A 20379-nucleotide genomic window follows, 5' to 3' on the forward strand; every position below is an offset into this window, starting at 1 on the left:
CTGTTATATTTCGGCTTGTTTCTCAGGGGCATATTTTGCTTTTACTTTGCTTTGCAAATGGATTTTCTGCACTTCTTGACCGTTGGTAAGTATACTGTTAATTATGGCACTTAACTCGTTTGCTTGGTATTACGACGATATTTACAGTGTAGGAGAATAATTCAGAGTTGAAGGAATTGCATATTCCAACAATTGAATCTTTAAAACAACGAATCCAAACCTTGAATCTCAGCCAACTTCTTAGCAGAATAGCCGAGAATTCAAAAGACCCAGATGAAAACGTAAAGCTTCGCGAAACATTTGAGGAAGATATCGAGTCACAACTCAACAATGTAAGGTTATTCAAATCGGAGCTTGAAAAAAGTGAATCCATCAGTTCTAGAGAAGCCAACAAAATGAGAAATACTACCAATAAAAATGAACTATCAAAAAAGTAAAAAACGCACAATCAACTGATAGTGAAGGATTTATTTCCTCACGCAACTAAGTTAAACGTCCTCTATCCAACATCAAACAGAGCGAACCGACTCAATCTCATAAATTCGCCTATCTTAACGAAGACGATCATATGGAAGACGAAAATGCTGAGAATTTTATGTCTCAGAATCCTAAACCACATATTCCCCCAATCGTACTAGACGATTTTAGCGCGAATTTGGAAAGACTTAAAGAAGAAATTGAGAGTAATAAAATTCTAATTACATAGCCAGTGTGAAAGGAAACCCCTTACCATAGGTGTCTATGAAATAGATCACTATAGATTCATAACAAAACTACATAAAACGCATGGAGTTCAATTCCACAGCTTTAAATTAAACAGCGAAAAGCCTATTAAAGCTGTTATCAAGAAGTTACCCAAAAACTCAGACCCTGAAGTTATCAAACAGGAGCTAATCCAAAAAGAAATTCCTGTTTTAAACGTTCGCCAACTCACTTCTATAGGCGAAGGAAAAGTAGTTAAATTGCTACTTTTTCAAATTGAATGCAAGCGTTCTATAGAAGGAAAACCGATCTTACAACATCAAAAAACTTCATGCTTTGGATATATTCATCACCACATACAAATCTAAAATGGGGCTCGTGCAGTGCCACAAATGTCAAAGATACGGGCATACACGGGAACTCTGTCATTATTCAGCGAGGTGCATGAAATGTGAAACCTCACCAGACATACACTTGTACTCAGAGAAAAGAGAAATAAAAAACTGCATCCTGTGTCCTCTGTGTCGGAGATCACGTCTCCATTTATGAGGGCTGCGTTAAGCATCTTATAATAATATCCAGAAATCCATAGAAACTGGTAAAGCTAAAAAAGAAGCTTCAGGAAAAAATAATTTCCGAGAATTTCTAACCCGTCCCAAAAATTAATCTTCTTTATTTAATTAGATTAACTGGAAATAAATCCTTTTTCAAAGCTCTCGATATTCTAATATGTCAGTTCTTTTGGTGTTCAGTTGTAATTTTTCTCGATAAATCATGGTGTTATGTTTGTTCTCGCTTCACTTTGACCATTGTTTTAGATATAAAATCGTTTTTGCTTCACCTAACTTGTTAAAATATTCTGCTTCTAAAGAAGAGGAACACATTTTCAAACACCTTCAAAATCAATAAAGCTCTTTTTGGGCTTATGTGTTTGTTTGTTTTGTTTTTTAAATCTTCTCTAATTTAATGGTTTTTCCCAAAGTTAAAATCTTGTCTTTCTTTGTATTTTTGATGCTCAAAGGTATAGTTCTCTAAGGGGGATTTTAAGGGAGTAAATTTTCTTTCTAACAACAACTCCATTTCTCCAGAAACGGCCAGAGTATCTTGCGATTAACAGTAAGCGCAGAGAAAGATGCAGACATAAAGACTGACTGTTTTTTAACTAATTTTTGAATAATCTTTAACAACCGTTTTCTTCTGTGGTATTAGCCTGCGCGCAATCTGTTGATTTAAATAAGAAAGAAGCTTCGAATCACTTGTTTATAATGAATTTAAAAAACTGTAAAAATAGGAATTGACCAGCCATAAATTAACTTGATTGGAATTCTTTTCACTTAGACAGTGAAAAGGAGCTTTAATTTAACTTCTTTTTCGATTTCAGTTTACCATATGCTGATAAACTGATGTCTTTTTACTTCCTTGTACGAAGTAAAAAGGAAGTATTGTAATCGCGAAAAATTTCGTTTATCATATTTCAAAGAAACTATCGATTTTGACCGCTTTTTTGCGTGACATCCGCAAGTAAGGACAGAATAAAGGACTCTTTTTCCCCAAAAAAATTATAAAACTAATTTAAAATGAATTCTGAAGAGAATTTTTCGTGGCCTCAGTGATCTGAGTTTCTTTACTCGTGTATGTTTGTAAATAGTGCATTTTTTGCTTTAAAAATGATTGAATTATGTTGTTGTTATCTTCCGGTTAAGGTTTTTATGCCTTTAGTAAATCTCTATGCAATATTTGTGGAATTATGAACAATTTAAAAGTTAAGTGCAGCTAAGCCTAATGAATTTTGCGATGGCGGACATGTTTGTTTACATTTTTAACTTGGCGAAATAACGGATTTTTTGGCCAATTTAGAGAAGTTTCGCAACAACAAAGAGAACACCTTCTTTTATTATTGCGAATTAAATCGTGCGTAATCCATTCTGGAATTTATTCTAGGAAATAAACGTTTCAGCTTTACTTCGCAATTTTTAATATAGATATTTTGAGCTTTTATGTATTTTTGCCTTGTCGGGGAGTGAGAACTGAATTAATTGAATGAGAAATACTCAATCGTCTGTGAAAAATTGTTACCTTCTTGTTTTGTTTGCTTAATTTCTTTTATACATCGTTCTAGATTTATTATAGTATTTGAATAGAACATGTGCCAACGATTAGATAATTCTTCAACTGATATAAATTTATATGCATTGAGGTATAATATGGACGACATGTAACGCTGTTAAGTGAACCTAGACCCAAAGTGTCGCTATGGTAAACAAATAGAATGGATTTTAAAACGTGCATTTATTCTATTGTGGTTTATGCGGTATCGACGATGTAGATTTAATTTAATCCAATAAGTTTAAATTAAATGGAATAAAAAATGCGTGTAATTTAATATTCCGTGCAAGAAAGTCGTGTGCTTGATTTCAAAAATTGTTTGTTTTAATTTACACTGTAAAACAACATTAAAATGAATCAAATTGTCGTGTTTGTAAACACATCTGTATACATGTCTTTACCCGTGCTTTATTTTCGCAACCGCTGACCACAGATTTATACTTCCAATTGCACAAATATTTTAAATACGCATAAATTTCATGCTTTCTCATTTTTAACTTGAACAAATTGTAAAATTTATAAAAATTAAGGAATGTAAATTTTGTATGTTTTCCAGGTCACTTGTACATTTTTCTAGTCTTTTCCAGTTTTGTACGTTTTTACTTCCATTTTAAAAATTTATATACTCATTATATTTTTTTTTTTTTAAGTTTAACAGCCGTACAAGAAAAATTGGTCGAGATATTTAATTTCCAAATTTTGGATATTTTACGTCATTTCTATTTGTCTTCAAGAGTCGATTAACACATATTGTAAATTGGACTAATAGTCCAATTTACAATATGTGTTAATCGACCAATTTACAATATGTGTTAATTCGAGGATGATTCGTTTCTTGAAATGCCTGTCAGTGACATTACGTTCCTTTGTGATTCACTCATGAGTTCATTTCTTAAATTTTTTTATTTTATATTACACCTGGAATGCAAAAAGAATTTTCACAAAAATGATTTATGTGTTTACAAATGTTAAAAGTATATTATTAGTATTCTTACGAATATTTACTTCTTTAGATCTGTATTCTAATATTAATGCAGAATTCTTTAAACTCGAAATGTTCTTATAATTTTAATTTATACAAACAATGTAACGAATTAGCCATGTGCCAATATTGAAACTTGGTAGTGTTTTCTAGAGCATGAATTCTATAAGATTCTGTAAATAAGACCTCTTTTCAAAATCGTTATATTGATCCATATTTAACGCCAATCTGCATGTTAATACTCGTTCTTTAATATAATTAACATCATGAACCTTTTCCTAAACTAACGTTTTACTTATAGTTACAAACCTAAATATTTTGCTTTTCAATTTCTATACGGACTTAAAATACGATTTTCAACCTTTAAAATGAAACATATTGATCACTTTCTGTCGTACGGGAGTCACACGTTCCTGATTTTATTTTCTATAATCAGTATAAAATTACTCTAAATATAATTGTAACCGACCGAGAAAACGCTCAAAAGTTAGATTTTGTAATTTTTATAAAAATATTTTTTTTAATTTAAAAATGCGAATAAAGGAATATTGGCGTCATTAAAGTATTTTTGTAGTAGGAAGTATACGTCTGCGACCAACGTTTGCGAAAATAAAGTTCGAATAGATCCTTTTGTTAACACATTGTATACCATATATGCACGCAAATATATGCATGTTACACGTATACACGCAATCACATACATACATGCAAACACAGTCGCCTGAGTGGGAAGTTCAATTTTTATGTGGCATCAACAGAAGGTTAGAAAACCCTAAATTTAGAAATGTAATTTTATGAATTACGAGGTTTTTTTAAATTTGAGTAAATTTGACCAACCAGTTATTTTATGTTTTGAATCTTTACTGTCACTTCTCTCTTTCCGTTTTCCAGCCAGTTCCCGTGTATTTAAGTGAGAGTTTCAGATTATTAAGACAGAGTGTGCTCTGCCTCTTAAAGACCACGTTACAAGGTTTGGTATTCTAAAATAAGAATTCCTGTCTTCGGCCTTGTATTTATATTTACCAATAGTTAAATTCACACCGATGAAGACTGAACCAATTTCGCGTTAAATTACTCTGTCTACCTTTTGGCTATTGTTATTTAGTTTTGGCTTTATATTTGAATTTCTGAGTTTCTCGCCATAAATTCTGGTGGATTTGTGAGCACCATGTGTGCCTTCTGTTCATCTTATTAAGCTTTAAATAAAGAGTTTGTTAAACCCTAAATTTTTTTTTGTACTTCAAGTAGTTTAACGTATACCAAAAGGTTGGTCACAGTTTAAATTGTGAAATATTAAAATCTTATAAAGTAAGCAATTAAAAATATTTGTGGGTGAAGCCATAAAATCACTGAATACAAGAACTAAGATTAGGATTGAAGTAACCTTATGTGGGATGGAAGTACATTTAGTCCCTTAATGTGCCATGTGTCAGAAATTATTTCTATGTGTCGGCAAAAAACTGGCTTTTTAAATCGGATTAATTAGATGAGTAAGGAAACTTGAAAGGAAATCGTGTTTTAAACTCAACTGAAGTTTTTTCCGCAGAGTTATATTAAGAAACTAAAAATAGAAGGAAAATAAAAAGAACAAGACTTTTGATATGTTTGTGAAGATTTCCTAACAAGTTCTTTCTTATCATAAATTTTTCTATTACACAAAATTCGTTATCAAATATAAATTACATTTATCGCACGCATCTGAGCGGAAATCTGAATTTGAAAAATTATTTGATTTGTATCGGTCTTCATCAATCTTAACAAAAGCATAAGCATTTTGAAAACATAAAACGCAACTCATAAATGTCAGCACAACTGATAGGATAAACAACAGTTTCTGCGAATTGTAGAATTGATATCATAGTTTTATCTGATTTTTGAAAAATCGCTTGCTGAGTCAGGAAAACATTCTCCAAGGCAAAGGAATTAACTTCGTTATTTACCTTTATTCTATACTTCAAAATGAATAGATAAATTTTAAGGAAACGTCTACGTATCATTTTTACTGCCAAACAATCTTTCTGTCATTATTTACACTTCTACTACACATTTAATTTGAACTACAGTTTTAATTTGAGCAGAAACATTTGAGTTGTGAGCAAGCAGCATTATCGAAATTCTGAGATTTCTGTATTAATGTATTTAAAAGTAATTATGTTTTATTATTTTTTGAGGAAGAAATATTTATCAGTCTTGTATTCTCAATTTTTTCTCAAAACTTAAACATGATTTGCTCATTTAAGACTAAATAATAATAAAAATTTTAACTGAAATATTTTATAGAGTTTTGGAAATTTAGTTCTATTTCGGAAATTTCCAAATTTTCAGTATGCAAGTTTGAAAATTTAGAAAATGGGAAAGCTAACCGTTTTATGCAATAAAAATACAAAATGATAAATTCAAAGATAAAAAAGCAAAAGGTACATGTTATGGCTGTCAATAAAAAATGATGGAAACTTAATCTTTTAAAAATTAGGCCTAAATACAAAAAATAATTTAATCCGTATATCTCGTAGAAAGATGTGTTATTTACTAGGCATTTTAGAGCAGCAAAATAATACATACTTGCCATAATAAATACCCTGACTTCAAATACCATGGAATGGGATATACTAAAATCTGATTAAAGCAGTAGACGAAATTTTGGTCCTCAGAAATAAATACACCTGAACACAATTTCTCAATGATCACGCTGAAAATTAAAAAATTGTTTCAATTATTTCGAGTAACATCCAAAGATGTATTTGTTATAAAATGCTGGAATTGTTGCATATTATGAGTTCTTTTGTTCTCTTTCAAAGCAAGAACAAACATTATTAATTATGTGATCTTTCAGAATTTTTTAACTTTATCGTTGCAGGATTTTAAGCAGAATGGGAAGTTCTCATTCTTCCTTCGGCAATATTTGGTTTTCCTTGAAAATGCTGTTTCAAGAATATAATGTCATTATGTCTATTACTATTTTTTACGTATAGATTTCTGTAGTATTGCTATTATTTATTTATTTCCAAATATTTTCCCTAGCACTCGAAAGTATTTGCAAAGAGGCTTGATACAGATGTATTCTACGACCATTTTAGAAACTCTTTTCTGAAATAATAGATTATGTATTTAGGGCTTGGTATTTCATTAATCTCCTTTCGCCTTTCCGGTTTACTGAATAAAATTACAGAGAGTAAAATGCTTAATATTCTTTTTAAATCAAATATCTTTTCATCTATAATTTCTTCCACGTATACATTTAAATGTATCTTTCTCAGCATCTCATTTTATAAGTTGATTTTTAAAATGTTACTGTAATTCGTATTCAGTTTTAGATATCACATTCAGTTTTAGAATTTTAAAATTCCAACATCCAAAACTATATCTGATAAAGTTTTGAAATTTGCAGAAGTTACAAAGCAAACTTTCTCCATCCTTTTTTGTAAACAAAAGAAAAGAAAGAATGTTGAAACTTCTAAATTAGGAATATTTATTATTTATTTAGTTATTAGCCCAAAGGGGAAATTTTCCCAGAAGGGCTATTAATTTGGTTTGGGCATTTTGCGTCGATTCACAATAAGCGTTGTTTCACTTTTCAAATTTTTGCCACCAAATATTATTGCCCTATATTATATTTAAAGAAATTAAATAATGAAGAATCTGCATGAATGTATGTATGTTTCGCGTATTGTGATAAAACAATGGTACCTAGAGGCCTCAGATTTTGAATAATATAATCTTCCATAGAATATGAGCATGTGGAAGCGCTAATTTTAAGTTGAAATTTGTTTTATTATCGATTTCATATTTTGTAATTTGTTTTATTTTATAATTCTTTGTTTAGTCATTACGTCTTTCTTTGAAAATCTCTCTGATGCCTTTCTTTACGCCCGAAACTCTCGTTCTCATTCGAAACATTTTAGTAAATGTATAAATCTTTTCTTGTGACGCAACAAAATAACTCTGTTTTCTGTAACTAATAAGTATAATATATTTAGAAAATTTTCATATATTTACAAACTTATTCCTCGATAATTTCAAGTTGCTGTTTTTTCCTTTTTCCACGGTAAAAACAATTTGATCTAATTACAATATTGGAAGAAAAGCTATTACGATTTTTGTTTCTTTCTATAATGAACCATTGTTGAAAACGAGACAGAAAGAAAGAGAAACGTAAAACATGCTTTGAGAGGTTATTTTAGTACTCTTGATTTTCTATTTTCAGGTGCAATACTTTGCTCCGTTCAAGGTCATATTTTAATTTTTTTAGAAATGAAGTTAAATAAACGATCATTTTCTTAACGTATACAGACAAAGAATAAGGAAAGTTGTAATACATATGTAAAATTGCATGCCGATAATTCTTCAGTTTTGAAAGTTTTCCCCTTATTTCAGTATTCGTGCTTTATGTTCAAGGTTTTTCCATGCTTTTCATATTGTTATAAAGAAATTTTTTTCATGCAAAACAATAATTTTTAACTCTTAAGTGTACAACGGTAATCCCAAGTTCAAAAATCCTTTATATTGTAATACTGTTGCAACACTTGATTGCTTCATTGAACTAAAATTACAATATCTTGTCAGACCATCAATTGATTTGAAAAAGAATCTCGCAGATAGAATGATGTGTAAGTAATTTTGCATGGCTGTACGTCTTACAATATATTATTGTAAATATGTAATATTAAAAATTTAAGCAAAAATCAGGAGAATTATATTGAGAGTGACTGTTTAAAAAACATTATTAGCTAGGTAGTCACACATATTACTATATTAAAATTAAACTAATACCTATACAATAAAAATATTTTGAAAGCGTTCAAAACCTCTATAATTATTTAAAATACCTTCAATGTGCTTTCTTATGTAATTTAGCATTGTTGATTCTGTACTGCATTATCTAAAGTGGTCATTATAGCCAGTTATTTTTAATTAACAAGTCCTTTTCTGTCTAATTAGTTTATAAAAATTTATGACAAAGGAAAGTTTCAAATAAATAAGCATTTTCTTTTATTAAATCTTTTCTAAATAAATATTAATAAATTAATAAAAAGTTTCAAATATAATTTCCTTTTTCCTTGATTCCATATGATCAAACGCTTTCAGATTTTATTTAAATTTTTCAGGTTAACACTGCTCTGATATGGTGTTTGTGCTGAAAATTTCTTCAGGTTAGAGGAATTAAAATAAACCTTTAAATTCTTAAAAATGCTTTATTGCTTGATGATAAAAATGAAGTTTACATAAATAATGAATTAAAAATGAAATACATCATGATAAAAATACAAGCACATTAAATGACATTTTTGCATTTTCTTTTTATTTGGTTGACCGGCAAGGCCGTATATATATATATATATTTTTTAGCAAACATGTATACGTAAAAAAGTTAAAATAATTTTAAAAATTTAAAGTTAAAATAATATTGCAAAATATAAATTTGTATTTAAATTCAATTTATTCTTTTAAAACAATATATATATATATAATTTATCAAGCAAAGTAGTAACTATAATTTAAAAAAAACCAATTTTGGTCTAGAAAACATCTTGCGCAATATGCTGCAAAATAAGTAAAATATAAAAATTGTAGTAAGCTCGCCTAAAAGTTACCAAGAGCTGCTGCTCCAAAAGGTTCAGCACGTTTTAAAAATTAATACATATGAAAATCAAACCATTAGACATGTAAAACATTAAAAAACAGAAAAAGATAAAAAGTAAGCGGAAAATGGTAAATTAGCCCAATTCGACCTCCAAACAGGCTTTTCAAGGGAAATTTCATTTATTTGAATGTCGAATCAAGCTAACCCCATTACGCGTTTCGCCGAAACAGACAATTGAAACATTTTCGCTAAAAATTTTTTAAAATTTAGACAAAGTGTCTTGGAAATTTTAATAGTCTCAATTCTCTGTTCCAATTTCCCGACGCGTCCGCACAGAATGACACATTAAGGCGTTAAAATATGTTAAACAATACCTATATATATATACGTGCATCTTGAAATATGCCCACGAAATTAAATCAATATATTAAAAGTGAATAAATCTAGGTATAAAGTACTACTAATAAAGTAAATGCCAATTTCTCACGGCAGGTTTCGGGTATTTAGTGAAATCCCGTGCATGTCAGAGTGTTAAGTTAGAAGTGAGACTAAGGAAATCTTTAAAGTTGGTATTTTAAAGAACAATGAAATAATTCTCTTCAAAACAAGAAAATGCAAAATGTACAATTATTTATGAATTATTACGATATAATTTATATACATTATATACAAATTCAACTAAGGAATTGCTCGATTGCTTATGTACTCTTAAGTACAAGAAGATTAATGTACAGAAGATTTAATGGTTTCTTTATTCAAATTTTAAGTATCAATGAAAGAATTATTCAAAATAATATTCTTTCAAAATATTACATGTACTCTTAAGTACAAGAAGATTAATGTACAGAATTATTACTTCTTAAGAGTACATTAGTTATTACTAATGTACTCTTAAGTACAAGAAGATTAATGTACAGAAGATTTAACGGTTTCTTTATTAAAATTTTAAGTACCAATGAACGAATTATTCGAAATAATATTCTTTCAACGTATTACGTTTCAAAAACTAACTTAGTGATTTCAAATATTCTTTACGCTACGTGTACATTTCTTCATTAACAAATTTAACACATATTATTAACATATAAGCATTCTTCATTAAAATATATTAAGAAATTTAATGCATTATTATTAACACTATATTACTTTTAGAGAACCTATCAGAATCAAATTTTCATACATTTTGATACTTTAAAATAAACGCTTCCGATAAAATATTTAAAAGAGTAGTTTTCCTGCTTTGATAAACAGAAAAATAAAAATTGTGAAGGTATTAGATAAAAATATATCCGTTCAAATCTGCTTAGATAAATATAGTCTATTCGTTTTATATCTAAAACGTTTAATTGGAACATCCCTTAATTTTTATAATAAAATTTACATTGTAAAAATTAAATTATGTAAATTTCAACAAAATACAATATTTTTTAATTGTATTTTTCTGAATCCACGTGAAGAAACTTTTATCCATGTAAGTAAGTGTTTCCATGTGATATGATTAACCATGCATATAACCATTAAAGTTTACCAAGTAAGTATTATAAGATATCATTTACGATGTAATTAACCATCTATGTTAACCAACTATGTTAACCATCTATGTTATCTTCATTAACCAACCATGTAAGTAATTGTTGCATATCATTGCATTTTTGATAAATACTAACAAGTTATGTAAATACAAGTTCATAATTTGATTTTATTGACTAGACGCTTCTCCGATGTTGTTTTTCACTTATTAAATTTCCACAATCTCTTGTACATTTAGAGGGAATACATTTCACATCTTTAAAGTCAAGAATTCGAAAAAGATTTTAAATGTAAACGTTTTCAAATGGCAAGGTAATTTAAGTACCTATTAAACAAATCATACGTAAAATGTTGCGGAATATATAGCAAATTATTTGCTTTTCCTTTTATGTGATGGGATTGTAAAATTTTCCAATATAGAACTTTTAGGTTTCCATTAGCCTAGCTTTTATTTCTATGTAACGATATTCAAACTTTTAGTTTGTTCTAATACAGTATAGCTAAAAAAATTGTTTTTATTCCTTTAAATGGGAATTGTACTTTTTATATGCAGTATTTTTTCCGTACATACATTAACTTGTTGTTGCATGTGACAGCTACATTTATGGCATATAAAGACTTACGAGACTTGTCTCATTGTTCGGAGACGCACTTCGAGAATTAATGAAAAATATAAAATTCTAGTACATTAATCAAAATTGTAATTTCACTTAATATGAAAATATGATATGTACAATCTCAGATGCTAAATAGGACTCTAGAGACTCTGTTATTACCTCAACTGACGTTGAGGAAGTAACAGCCTATTTGCAGATGGAATTATTAGAAATTCGGTAGAACATAATTTCTAAAGCAAAAATCCAGTGAAGTGGGTATCCCCGAATTTTACATGTACTTGCCTGTGTAGTTCTCAGGAAGCTGCAGATTTGTATCTCAAGTAATTTTCATATTCTACCGGTAGATACTAGTTGAACCAAGGAAGTTACAGTAGCTGTTCTAGTCTGCTTGAATTGAACAGCTTTTCTCACCTATGAAATACCCAACGATATCTAGACAAACGACATTCATATGATCTTTGTTCTGACAGTTTTAGTGTAAACAGCGTCTCAGACGGCCAAAAGCTAGTTGCAGCTAAACTATCGCTGATGTCCTGAACGAAACACTAGGTATACGTTCATTAACGTAGATTTCCTTATTTTCCTTTTATTTGTTTTAAGAAGTATAATTTTACGTACAATTTTACTTTTTTATTATATCATTAAATATGAAAATGACTTTGTTTCAAGCGGTTCGCACTCTATAGACTGATGGCTATTTTGTCCACGTGAAATACTGAATCTGGCGTGCCTGGATTACAGTTATGTTAACTTATAAATCAGCTAACTGTTTTTGTGCATGGATATCTGAAAGTAATATGATTTCCAAAAAGAAAAATTATCATTTGTAATTTTGAGTACAGCTAAGAAAAAAAATCGACATTATATTTATAAATATAGAACAGAATATATAATTATCATTTGCAATTTTGAGTATAGCTAAGAAAAAAAATCCAAATTATATATATATATATATATATGCTAACCGCCTTTGGCACAATGTATTTGGTTTTCTTAAAGCAATCAATTACAATTTGTATATAATTGCTTTGTTATCGATTCCTAAAGATTCTTCAGAGTCATTGGGAACGATAATAGCTATATCGCCATTTTTCTCCAGCTGAAGAGTTCCTTTGAGAATATTATTTTCCTTCGCGGAAGGCACGTCTTCTTTTTCACCCTTTCTTGGAATAATAATCTTTTCTAGAGACAAGAAAGGCGCTTCAATCAGCATAGTGCCCGCAAATGCAATGCCGTATGTTACACAAAGATGACCAAAATAGACCCATACCTAAAATAAAAAAAGAGAACATTGTTATAAAACTAATTTTGCAATAAATAATTATAATCCGTTTATGATAGTTTTATTCTTCAGCCTGTTTGTAACAACTTAGTACTGTTTACTTTGAGAGATTGACTTGTGCCTTGATAAACATTTGCACTTTCTGAAAAACTAAATTAATTATTATTAAAATAATATGTCTGTTAATGAAAACACTGCAAACTTTTAGGTATTTATTTTAAAATACTAGAATCCATTTACATTAAATAAATATCTGCATATAAATACAAAATGAACTTTTTGCACAAATAGGTTGATCCATCTTTTGGCAGTTACTGAAGCAGTCCCATTAAATTGAAATTCAGCAGTTTACAATTTCAGCATGGAAATATTTCCTTACAATGATGTGTGTAAGACGCAAAATACAACGTGTGCTCGTAAACCGAACAATTTTTTACAAGTAAAAAAAAGATTACTAATCTTCAAATAACTTCATCTCCTTCGAAATAATCGCCAGAGGAGTATATATAATTTTTCCAACGTTCTGAAATCATAGAAACACTGTTATAGGCGTTGGAACTAACCGTTCGCAAAACACACGTAACATTTCATTTAATACCCGAGAAGTTTTCAAATCTGTGTCTTTTCATAGCCATCTTAAACTCCGACGAAAGGAAAAAAATTAGCTGGCAATTGTTTTACAGACAATGTTGTATGAGGTCTAGTAGACATCCGTGTGAAGTGGCAATTATCCGTGTGAAAGAAACAATTGTCCTTATCCTTTTTCTTAATCGAAAAAGCACATTCTTGTAAAAATATTGAATACCTGATTCAATTTCAAGGACAAGTTCATGGTGAATTAATTCTTTCTAATAAAAAAATGCAACCAGCATCACCCTTGTCTATAATTTCGATATCCTTTTTTTTTTTTTTTTTTTTTTTTAAGAAGACGGTTACTTCCAGCACAAAATTTCTTCTTTTTTCAGATTTCCAATTAAAATTAACCTACAGCTTTCTTTGCTTATCTAAAGAATATCTGAAAGTTGCTGAATAGTTGCACGTCTATCAACTTTTACCAAAGAACGAATTTTCTCCATATTTTACTCATTCTTTGAATTTGAAACATATTTGGTTCATCTACCACGCTTTTGCACTCGCATTTAAAGCGACTGTACCCCTGTTCTTGATAACGATACATTACCATTTTCTCTTAGATTTATACCTAACGTTTCATTTGAAGTTATAATGTTGCTCCAACTCAAAGCAAATGTTTTCTACAATGCCTTCCTAGCGAATGAAAACGAGTTCAGCATTTTGATAGGAAAACGACCAAATAACCATTTTAAACTCGCTTTCACAAGAGTCAAGAAGTTACTCTTTCTAAACACACAATTACTCTTTCACTTTTTGATTTCATCGTTCGGTCTTTTAATTTTTCCGGTTACTATACGAACGCACTTTGTAGCTTTTCAATTGCCTAATTTTCAAGAGCACACTTTATCAGTTCACGAATTATTCGGCATTATGAACAGACTCTTGAAACTTAATAACCAGTTTTTTTTTCATGTGATAGCATTGCATTTCACGTGAAAATTCGTATCCAATTAAATACGTATATATCTACATCTATGTACCTTTCTCTGTATGTATGTCTCTCTCTCTATATATATATGTATGTAGTAATAGCAACGAAAAGACAGAGCACCTTCGATGCGTAATACCTGGATATTATAGATCGTAGATCCATAGTGAAAAGGAAGCATTCTGATTGCCTAGTATACTAATATATGGAGTTCGTAATATCTAAGAAACTTGGCAGTCGAGGCAATTTTAATTCCATTTTTATTTGCAACCGACTTTTGTGGCCACAATGACTTCTGTGATTCTGTGAAAAGGCACTCTAGTCGTGCCTTTTCACAGAACATTTACATTTTTGATATTATTGCGATAGTAAGCAAGACAGCAAAATGACATCCTAGCAGAGTAGAGAGCGAAGCTGAAGTGCGTATTTATGCAATATGGAAGTACGCGAAGAGAAAGGTTTTGGTTTGAGTTAAAAGTTTCAGTTCCCAATTATAACGTCATCAGCGCTGCGCAGGCCATGGAAAATGGAATGATCTAGAAATGACGCAGAGAAGTTATTACGATTTTTAGAACTCAAAGGGATTTTTTATCTTACATATTTATATAGATAGATAGATATGCGGATATTTATTTATGTGAACGATATCTGAATCAAATCAAGCTATGAAACATAAGTTAACTAATTAATTTCTTATTTTCTTCCATCCAAATCATAAAGCATATTGATATAAAAGTTCAAAAATTGAAAAATACTCACTGCAAAGAAATGATCAGGCTGTATTTGAGTCCGTACATTTCCCACTGCAGCAATTTGTACTATAGGGTGAATAAGGTAGACTATAAAAGTAAGACGACCTAACGGAACGAAGCATTTCCAAGACAGGATATAATTAATGACACCTAAAATAAAGCATGAATTCACTTCATTACATAACAGATTTTTTACAAAGTATAATATTTACTCATTTGATTCATAAAATTTGTGGTGGAAATGTTTTTGGACATTTTACATCCTTTCCAAAGGCATTTGGAATTCAAAATTTCTTAATTTTCACTCGTACATTTACATGTGTTTGATAACGTAACTATGTAAATATATACCTAGTTTAAATATGAATCATTTGTATCTGAAGTGATTAGGTCTAAACGATACAAATCGAAAAAAATTGTAAATAAAAAATTAAATTAAAAAATTTTCTAAATGAATACTGAAATTTTAAAGTATTCAAAAATTAAATAACTAATCCTGAAAAGAATTTGTAACTATATAGAGTCATTAGGTTATATCGATACTAGAACGTGACCAATATGGAAAGCTTTCGTCTGGATTCCAACTCCGGATATCCCCAATACGCATCGAATACGCTTCCAGTTATACTGTGCGGAAAGGAGAGAGAAAATACTCCTCCTTTTAAAGGGTAGCTGGTGATGAGAAGATCAAATCGCGAAATCCTTGGTGATGCGGATCATCGTCCACCACTTTTTAGTTAGGGAGCAACCCGTAGAGTCATTTAGAAGTTTTTGATAACAAGAAACTAAAGAAATTCGCTGTTCATTCGCCGGAACTCGAGCTCCGGACTTCCGAAATACACATCGATCATATTTTCAGTTACATTATGAAGACATTTGAAAAAAATCTGATGTGTACACCACATGACTTCCTTGTATGGAATATTAAATTATACGTATTTTTTTCTTGAATTTCATTTAAATTGATTGGATTAAATTAAATTTACTTCGTCGACAGCGCATAAACCACAATAGAATAAATGCACTCTTTAAAATTCACTATATTTGTTTACTATAAGGACACTCTGAATGCACAAAATTTATATGATTTGAAGAATTATCATTGCCACATGTTCTATTGAAATATTGTAATAAACTAATTGTAAGCTAAAACGATGTATGAAAGAAATTAAGCAAACAAAACAGAAAAGAAACAGTTTTTCACGGACAATTTAGTATTTCTCATTCAATTAACTCAGTTCTCACTTAGCGACAAGGCAAAAATACATAAAAACTCAAAATATCTGCATTAAAAATTGCGAAGTAAATCTTAAACATTTATTTCCTCGAAAAAATTCCCAAAAGGATTAAGCATGATTTAATTCGCAATAACAAATGAAGGCGTTATTTTTGTGTTGCGAAGCTTAGTCTCTCTAGATTGGCAACAAATCTACATTTCTGCTGTTTCAAATGTAAACAAATATGTCCGCCATGTTATTTAAAACTTAACCGCACTTAAACAGCTTTTAAATTGCTGCTAATTGTACAAATATTGCTTCCAGAATTACGAAAGGAATAAAAACCTTAACCGGAAGATATAAAACCAACATAATTCAATCATTTTTAAAGCAAAAAATGTACAATTTACAAACATATAAGAGTAAAGAAACTGAGATCAGTGAGCCGGGTAACAGAGTGAATATATATATAAATATATTTATATACGTTTGGTGCGGCCGATTGCAACCAAAATACGAAGTGCACATCTACATGTTATAGCAGTCCTATATACAAAATTTCAACGTTCTGAGGCTACTCGTTTTTGAGTTTTGCGAGATACGTACGTACATACGTTCGTACAGACGCCACGAAAAATTCTCTTCAGAATTCATTTTAAAGCAGTTTTATAATTTTTTTGGAGGAAAAGAGTCTTATATTCTGTCCTTACGTACAGGTATCACGCAAAAACATTGTTAAATTGCATTCGATAGCGGTCAAAATGGATATTTTCGTTAAAATATGTTGCCTGAAACTTTTCGCGATTACAATACTTCCTTTTTACTTCGTACAAGGAAGTAAAAAGGGAGAAAATACCGTACAACTAATTATTATGATTTAAGTTTACTATAATTTCTTCTTTCCATATTCCTCAATAGAATGCAAATTATTTGTTCATATATTTAAGCTGAGGGTTTTGAATGTTTACTTTGTGGCAGCAGCGTTTTGTTGTTAATTACTATCGCTAGCTTTGCTTAAGTTTGCACTACGGCACTACGGTTGCCAGCCGACGTTTAAAAATACGTGCAGGTAAATATCTGAGCCAACCTACATGGGTTATTTTACGTGCAATCTCGGACTTCGTTATCTACATTAAAATTTAATGTTCCGTTATGATAATTTATGTTCTATTGTGTTAATTAATACTTATTTAGTAGCACAAGTTGTGACTTTTCTGTTAAGCCTAAATGTAAAGCTTATTTTTAACTTTATGATTCCAACTTTATGATTATTTCAGATTCAAGTAACTCACTAGCAGTCTAGTACGGTCTGCAGAACTCAAACACAAGCTTACTATAGAATCCTATAAAATTTATCATTCGTTGTAAATGTTTTGGGTTAATCTTTGGATTATGGTAACTTGGCGATGTTTTGGCGAAAATTTGGCGACTAACCCTGTTACAGCAACCTGCTAGTTTTCGTTTGGACGTCATTTTGTTTTCACGAAATAAAGTTTTTTTTTTTTTTTTTTTTTTTACACAACATTTTTTTTACAACAATCTGCTAGCCGAATTACGCTTATGCTAGAACATTTATGGAACAAAAGTGCTTAATCATGACGAAGATTAGGTGCGAAATTGGGAGAAAGTGCAGAATCGCAAACTGCTTGCCGCGTTTTTAAGAATTGCACATACACGGTATCATCCATGTACAGGTCGACCTATTTTCACTTAAAAAAAATTCCAGAATTGCACAAAAATGGCATTGCGCACACTCTTGACTTTATCCATGTGCACTACTAAAGTCCTAGCTAGTAACCTTTATCGCCTTACCAAAATGTCGCCAAACTACCTGTTACCATATTCCAAAGATTAACCGAAAAAACTAATGTGCGTCACGACATATCGCTGAAAGCAGAACACGCTGCAGAATTCTTTATGAGAAATTTACCCAGCAAAAAATGTAAAAAATGTTGTCACAGTACCAGGAATTATCATTATTTAAATAAAATTTAATTAAAAATTTGTGCAAATATGTATCCAAGGGAAAAATGGAATTTTTCGAATGGTGAAAAGGTAAGATCTTTAATGTTAAAAGAAAATCTGCCAATTGTAAGGACAGTTACAGAACCGTAATTTTCAATGTCAAATGTAAATAAAATATTTAATGCTGATCTGCTGATGGTGATGAACCTTAAAAAGATGAAAAAACGGTTATCTTCGGATTATGGTAACTTGGCGATTTTTTGGCGAAAATTTGGCGACCAACCCTGCTACAGCAACATGCTAGTTTTTTTTTTTTTTGGACGCCATTTTGTTTTCACGAAGTAAAGGAATTTTTTTTTTTTTTTACTCAACATTTTTTTTCCAACAATCTGCTAGCCGAATTATGCTTATGCTAGAACTTTTATGGAACAAGAGTGCTTAATCATGATGAAGATTAGGTGCGAAATTGGGAGAAAGTGCAGAATCGCAAACTGCTTGCCGCGTTTTTAAGAATTGCACATACACGGTATCCTTGTACACGTCGACTTATTTTCACTTAAAAAAAACATCCCAGAATTGCACAAAAATGGCATTGCGCACACTCTTGACTTTATCCATGTACACTAAACATGTACTCCATGTAAATGTACTCCATGTAAACATGTACTCCATGTAAAGTCCTAGCTAGTAACCTCTATCGCCTTACCAAAATGTCGCCAAACTACCTGTTACCATATTCCAAAGATTAGCCATGTTTTGTTATCATGAACTAAATAAGTTTTTCGAAATTAAAATTAAAAAAAAGTATTTTTCAAATTTTAAAACTAAGACGAGCATATATATAATGAGTATATACCGCCATCATATATATAAACAGAATATGAAGAATATTGAAAATACCTACAACGTAAAAGTATATTCCTTTTCTTAATTTTAGCAAATGCGTTTTAAAATAGCTAGTACGACAAGATATATTTTACAAAGAATACATTCAGTTTTAATCCTTTGCTAAGTAGAAAAGAATTTAAATGAAAACACTTTGGTTTACTATTTTTTAACCTTTTATCTTTTTGTCTAGCCTCTTTTTTTAATCCCAAAATTAATACTATTTACGCAATTTGTAGGTTATCCATCACTATTTGACTTGTCATGACTGATTTATGCATATTTTCATCCCTTTATATTAGCTACTATTAAAATATGTTAGTACAAATTATTGAATTATTTTATCGCTTTTCAAAATTCTTTAACCTCTTGTTTTTTCGAAATTGCTAAACTTGGTAGTAATTTGACGCAAAGTATTTTTTATTGAAAGATGTATATGAGTATTTTTTTTCTGTTATTGCATTATATTATGCAAGAACTGTTAGTTTGAGCCTAACGGTTTATGAAGCCTGTATCTGATTTGAATACATTTCTATCGAGATATGTTAGCAAAGATTTTCAAATCTTTGACGCCCCGTCGGCTATGTGATGTTCACTACAATGTAATTTATCATCTAGGTGACTTGAAAAATGCTCTCCCATTGCACAAGATACAGGGATTTTAAATTAGCTTCAACACCGCTTCGTAAATAATCAGTTTCTAGAGAGCTGTCATTTGAGATGGTTTAAGATCATTAAGTTATCTTTCAAGTTACATTTGCATTGATCCATTAACCCAGCGATTTGAAACAGTAGACGCACTTTATAACAGCTGATATTTGCATTTTTTGATAGCGTATCTAGTTAATATGATTTCAAATACATTTAACTTACTATACCTTCAATTGGTAATTATGAACATTATCAACATTACTGTAATTATTAAAACATTTTTCTAATACAACATTTTATTAGTTACTATCATCATTGAGGTGTTTTATTAATAATATATTCTTTTTAAAAAAGGATTTTGAAATTATTATTATTGGCTAATGCGCCCTCTTTCACTTATTACAAAATAAAAATGATTATCTCATTTTTTATTTATGCAAAATAGGTTTTCATTCAGAGATTCATTCACTTCGGAAACATAAAATGAGAAGTTTAAGTAATAATATTTCCGGTGCTATAAAAATAAGCATCCTTTAAAATGGCCTTTA

At 30.0% G+C, this 20379-nt stretch overlaps 1 protein-coding gene across 1 annotated transcript in view; it reads right to left on the minus strand.

Moving 5' to 3' along the window:
• Positions 1-10733: 10733 nt before the first annotated feature.
• Positions 10734-20379, minus strand: part of LOC118181512 (nose resistant to fluoxetine protein 6-like) — a 59499-nt gene continuing 49853 nt past the window's right edge. The window contains exons 15-16 of the mRNA XM_035350671.2: positions 15121-15263; positions 10734-12788 (exon numbers count right to left, since the gene is read on the minus strand). Of these exons, the coding sequence (XP_035206562.1) occupies positions 12525-12788; positions 15121-15263 (407 nt within the window). The 3' untranslated portion in view covers positions 10734-12524. The remainder of the gene's footprint in view (positions 12789-15120; positions 15264-20379) is intronic.

This window comes from Stegodyphus dumicola, chromosome 9 (assembly GCF_044657685.1).
Source record: "Stegodyphus dumicola isolate Sdum_Otavi_A_Nest chromosome 9, ASM4465768v1".
NCBI lineage: Eukaryota > Metazoa > Arthropoda > Arachnida > Araneae > Eresidae > Stegodyphus > Stegodyphus dumicola.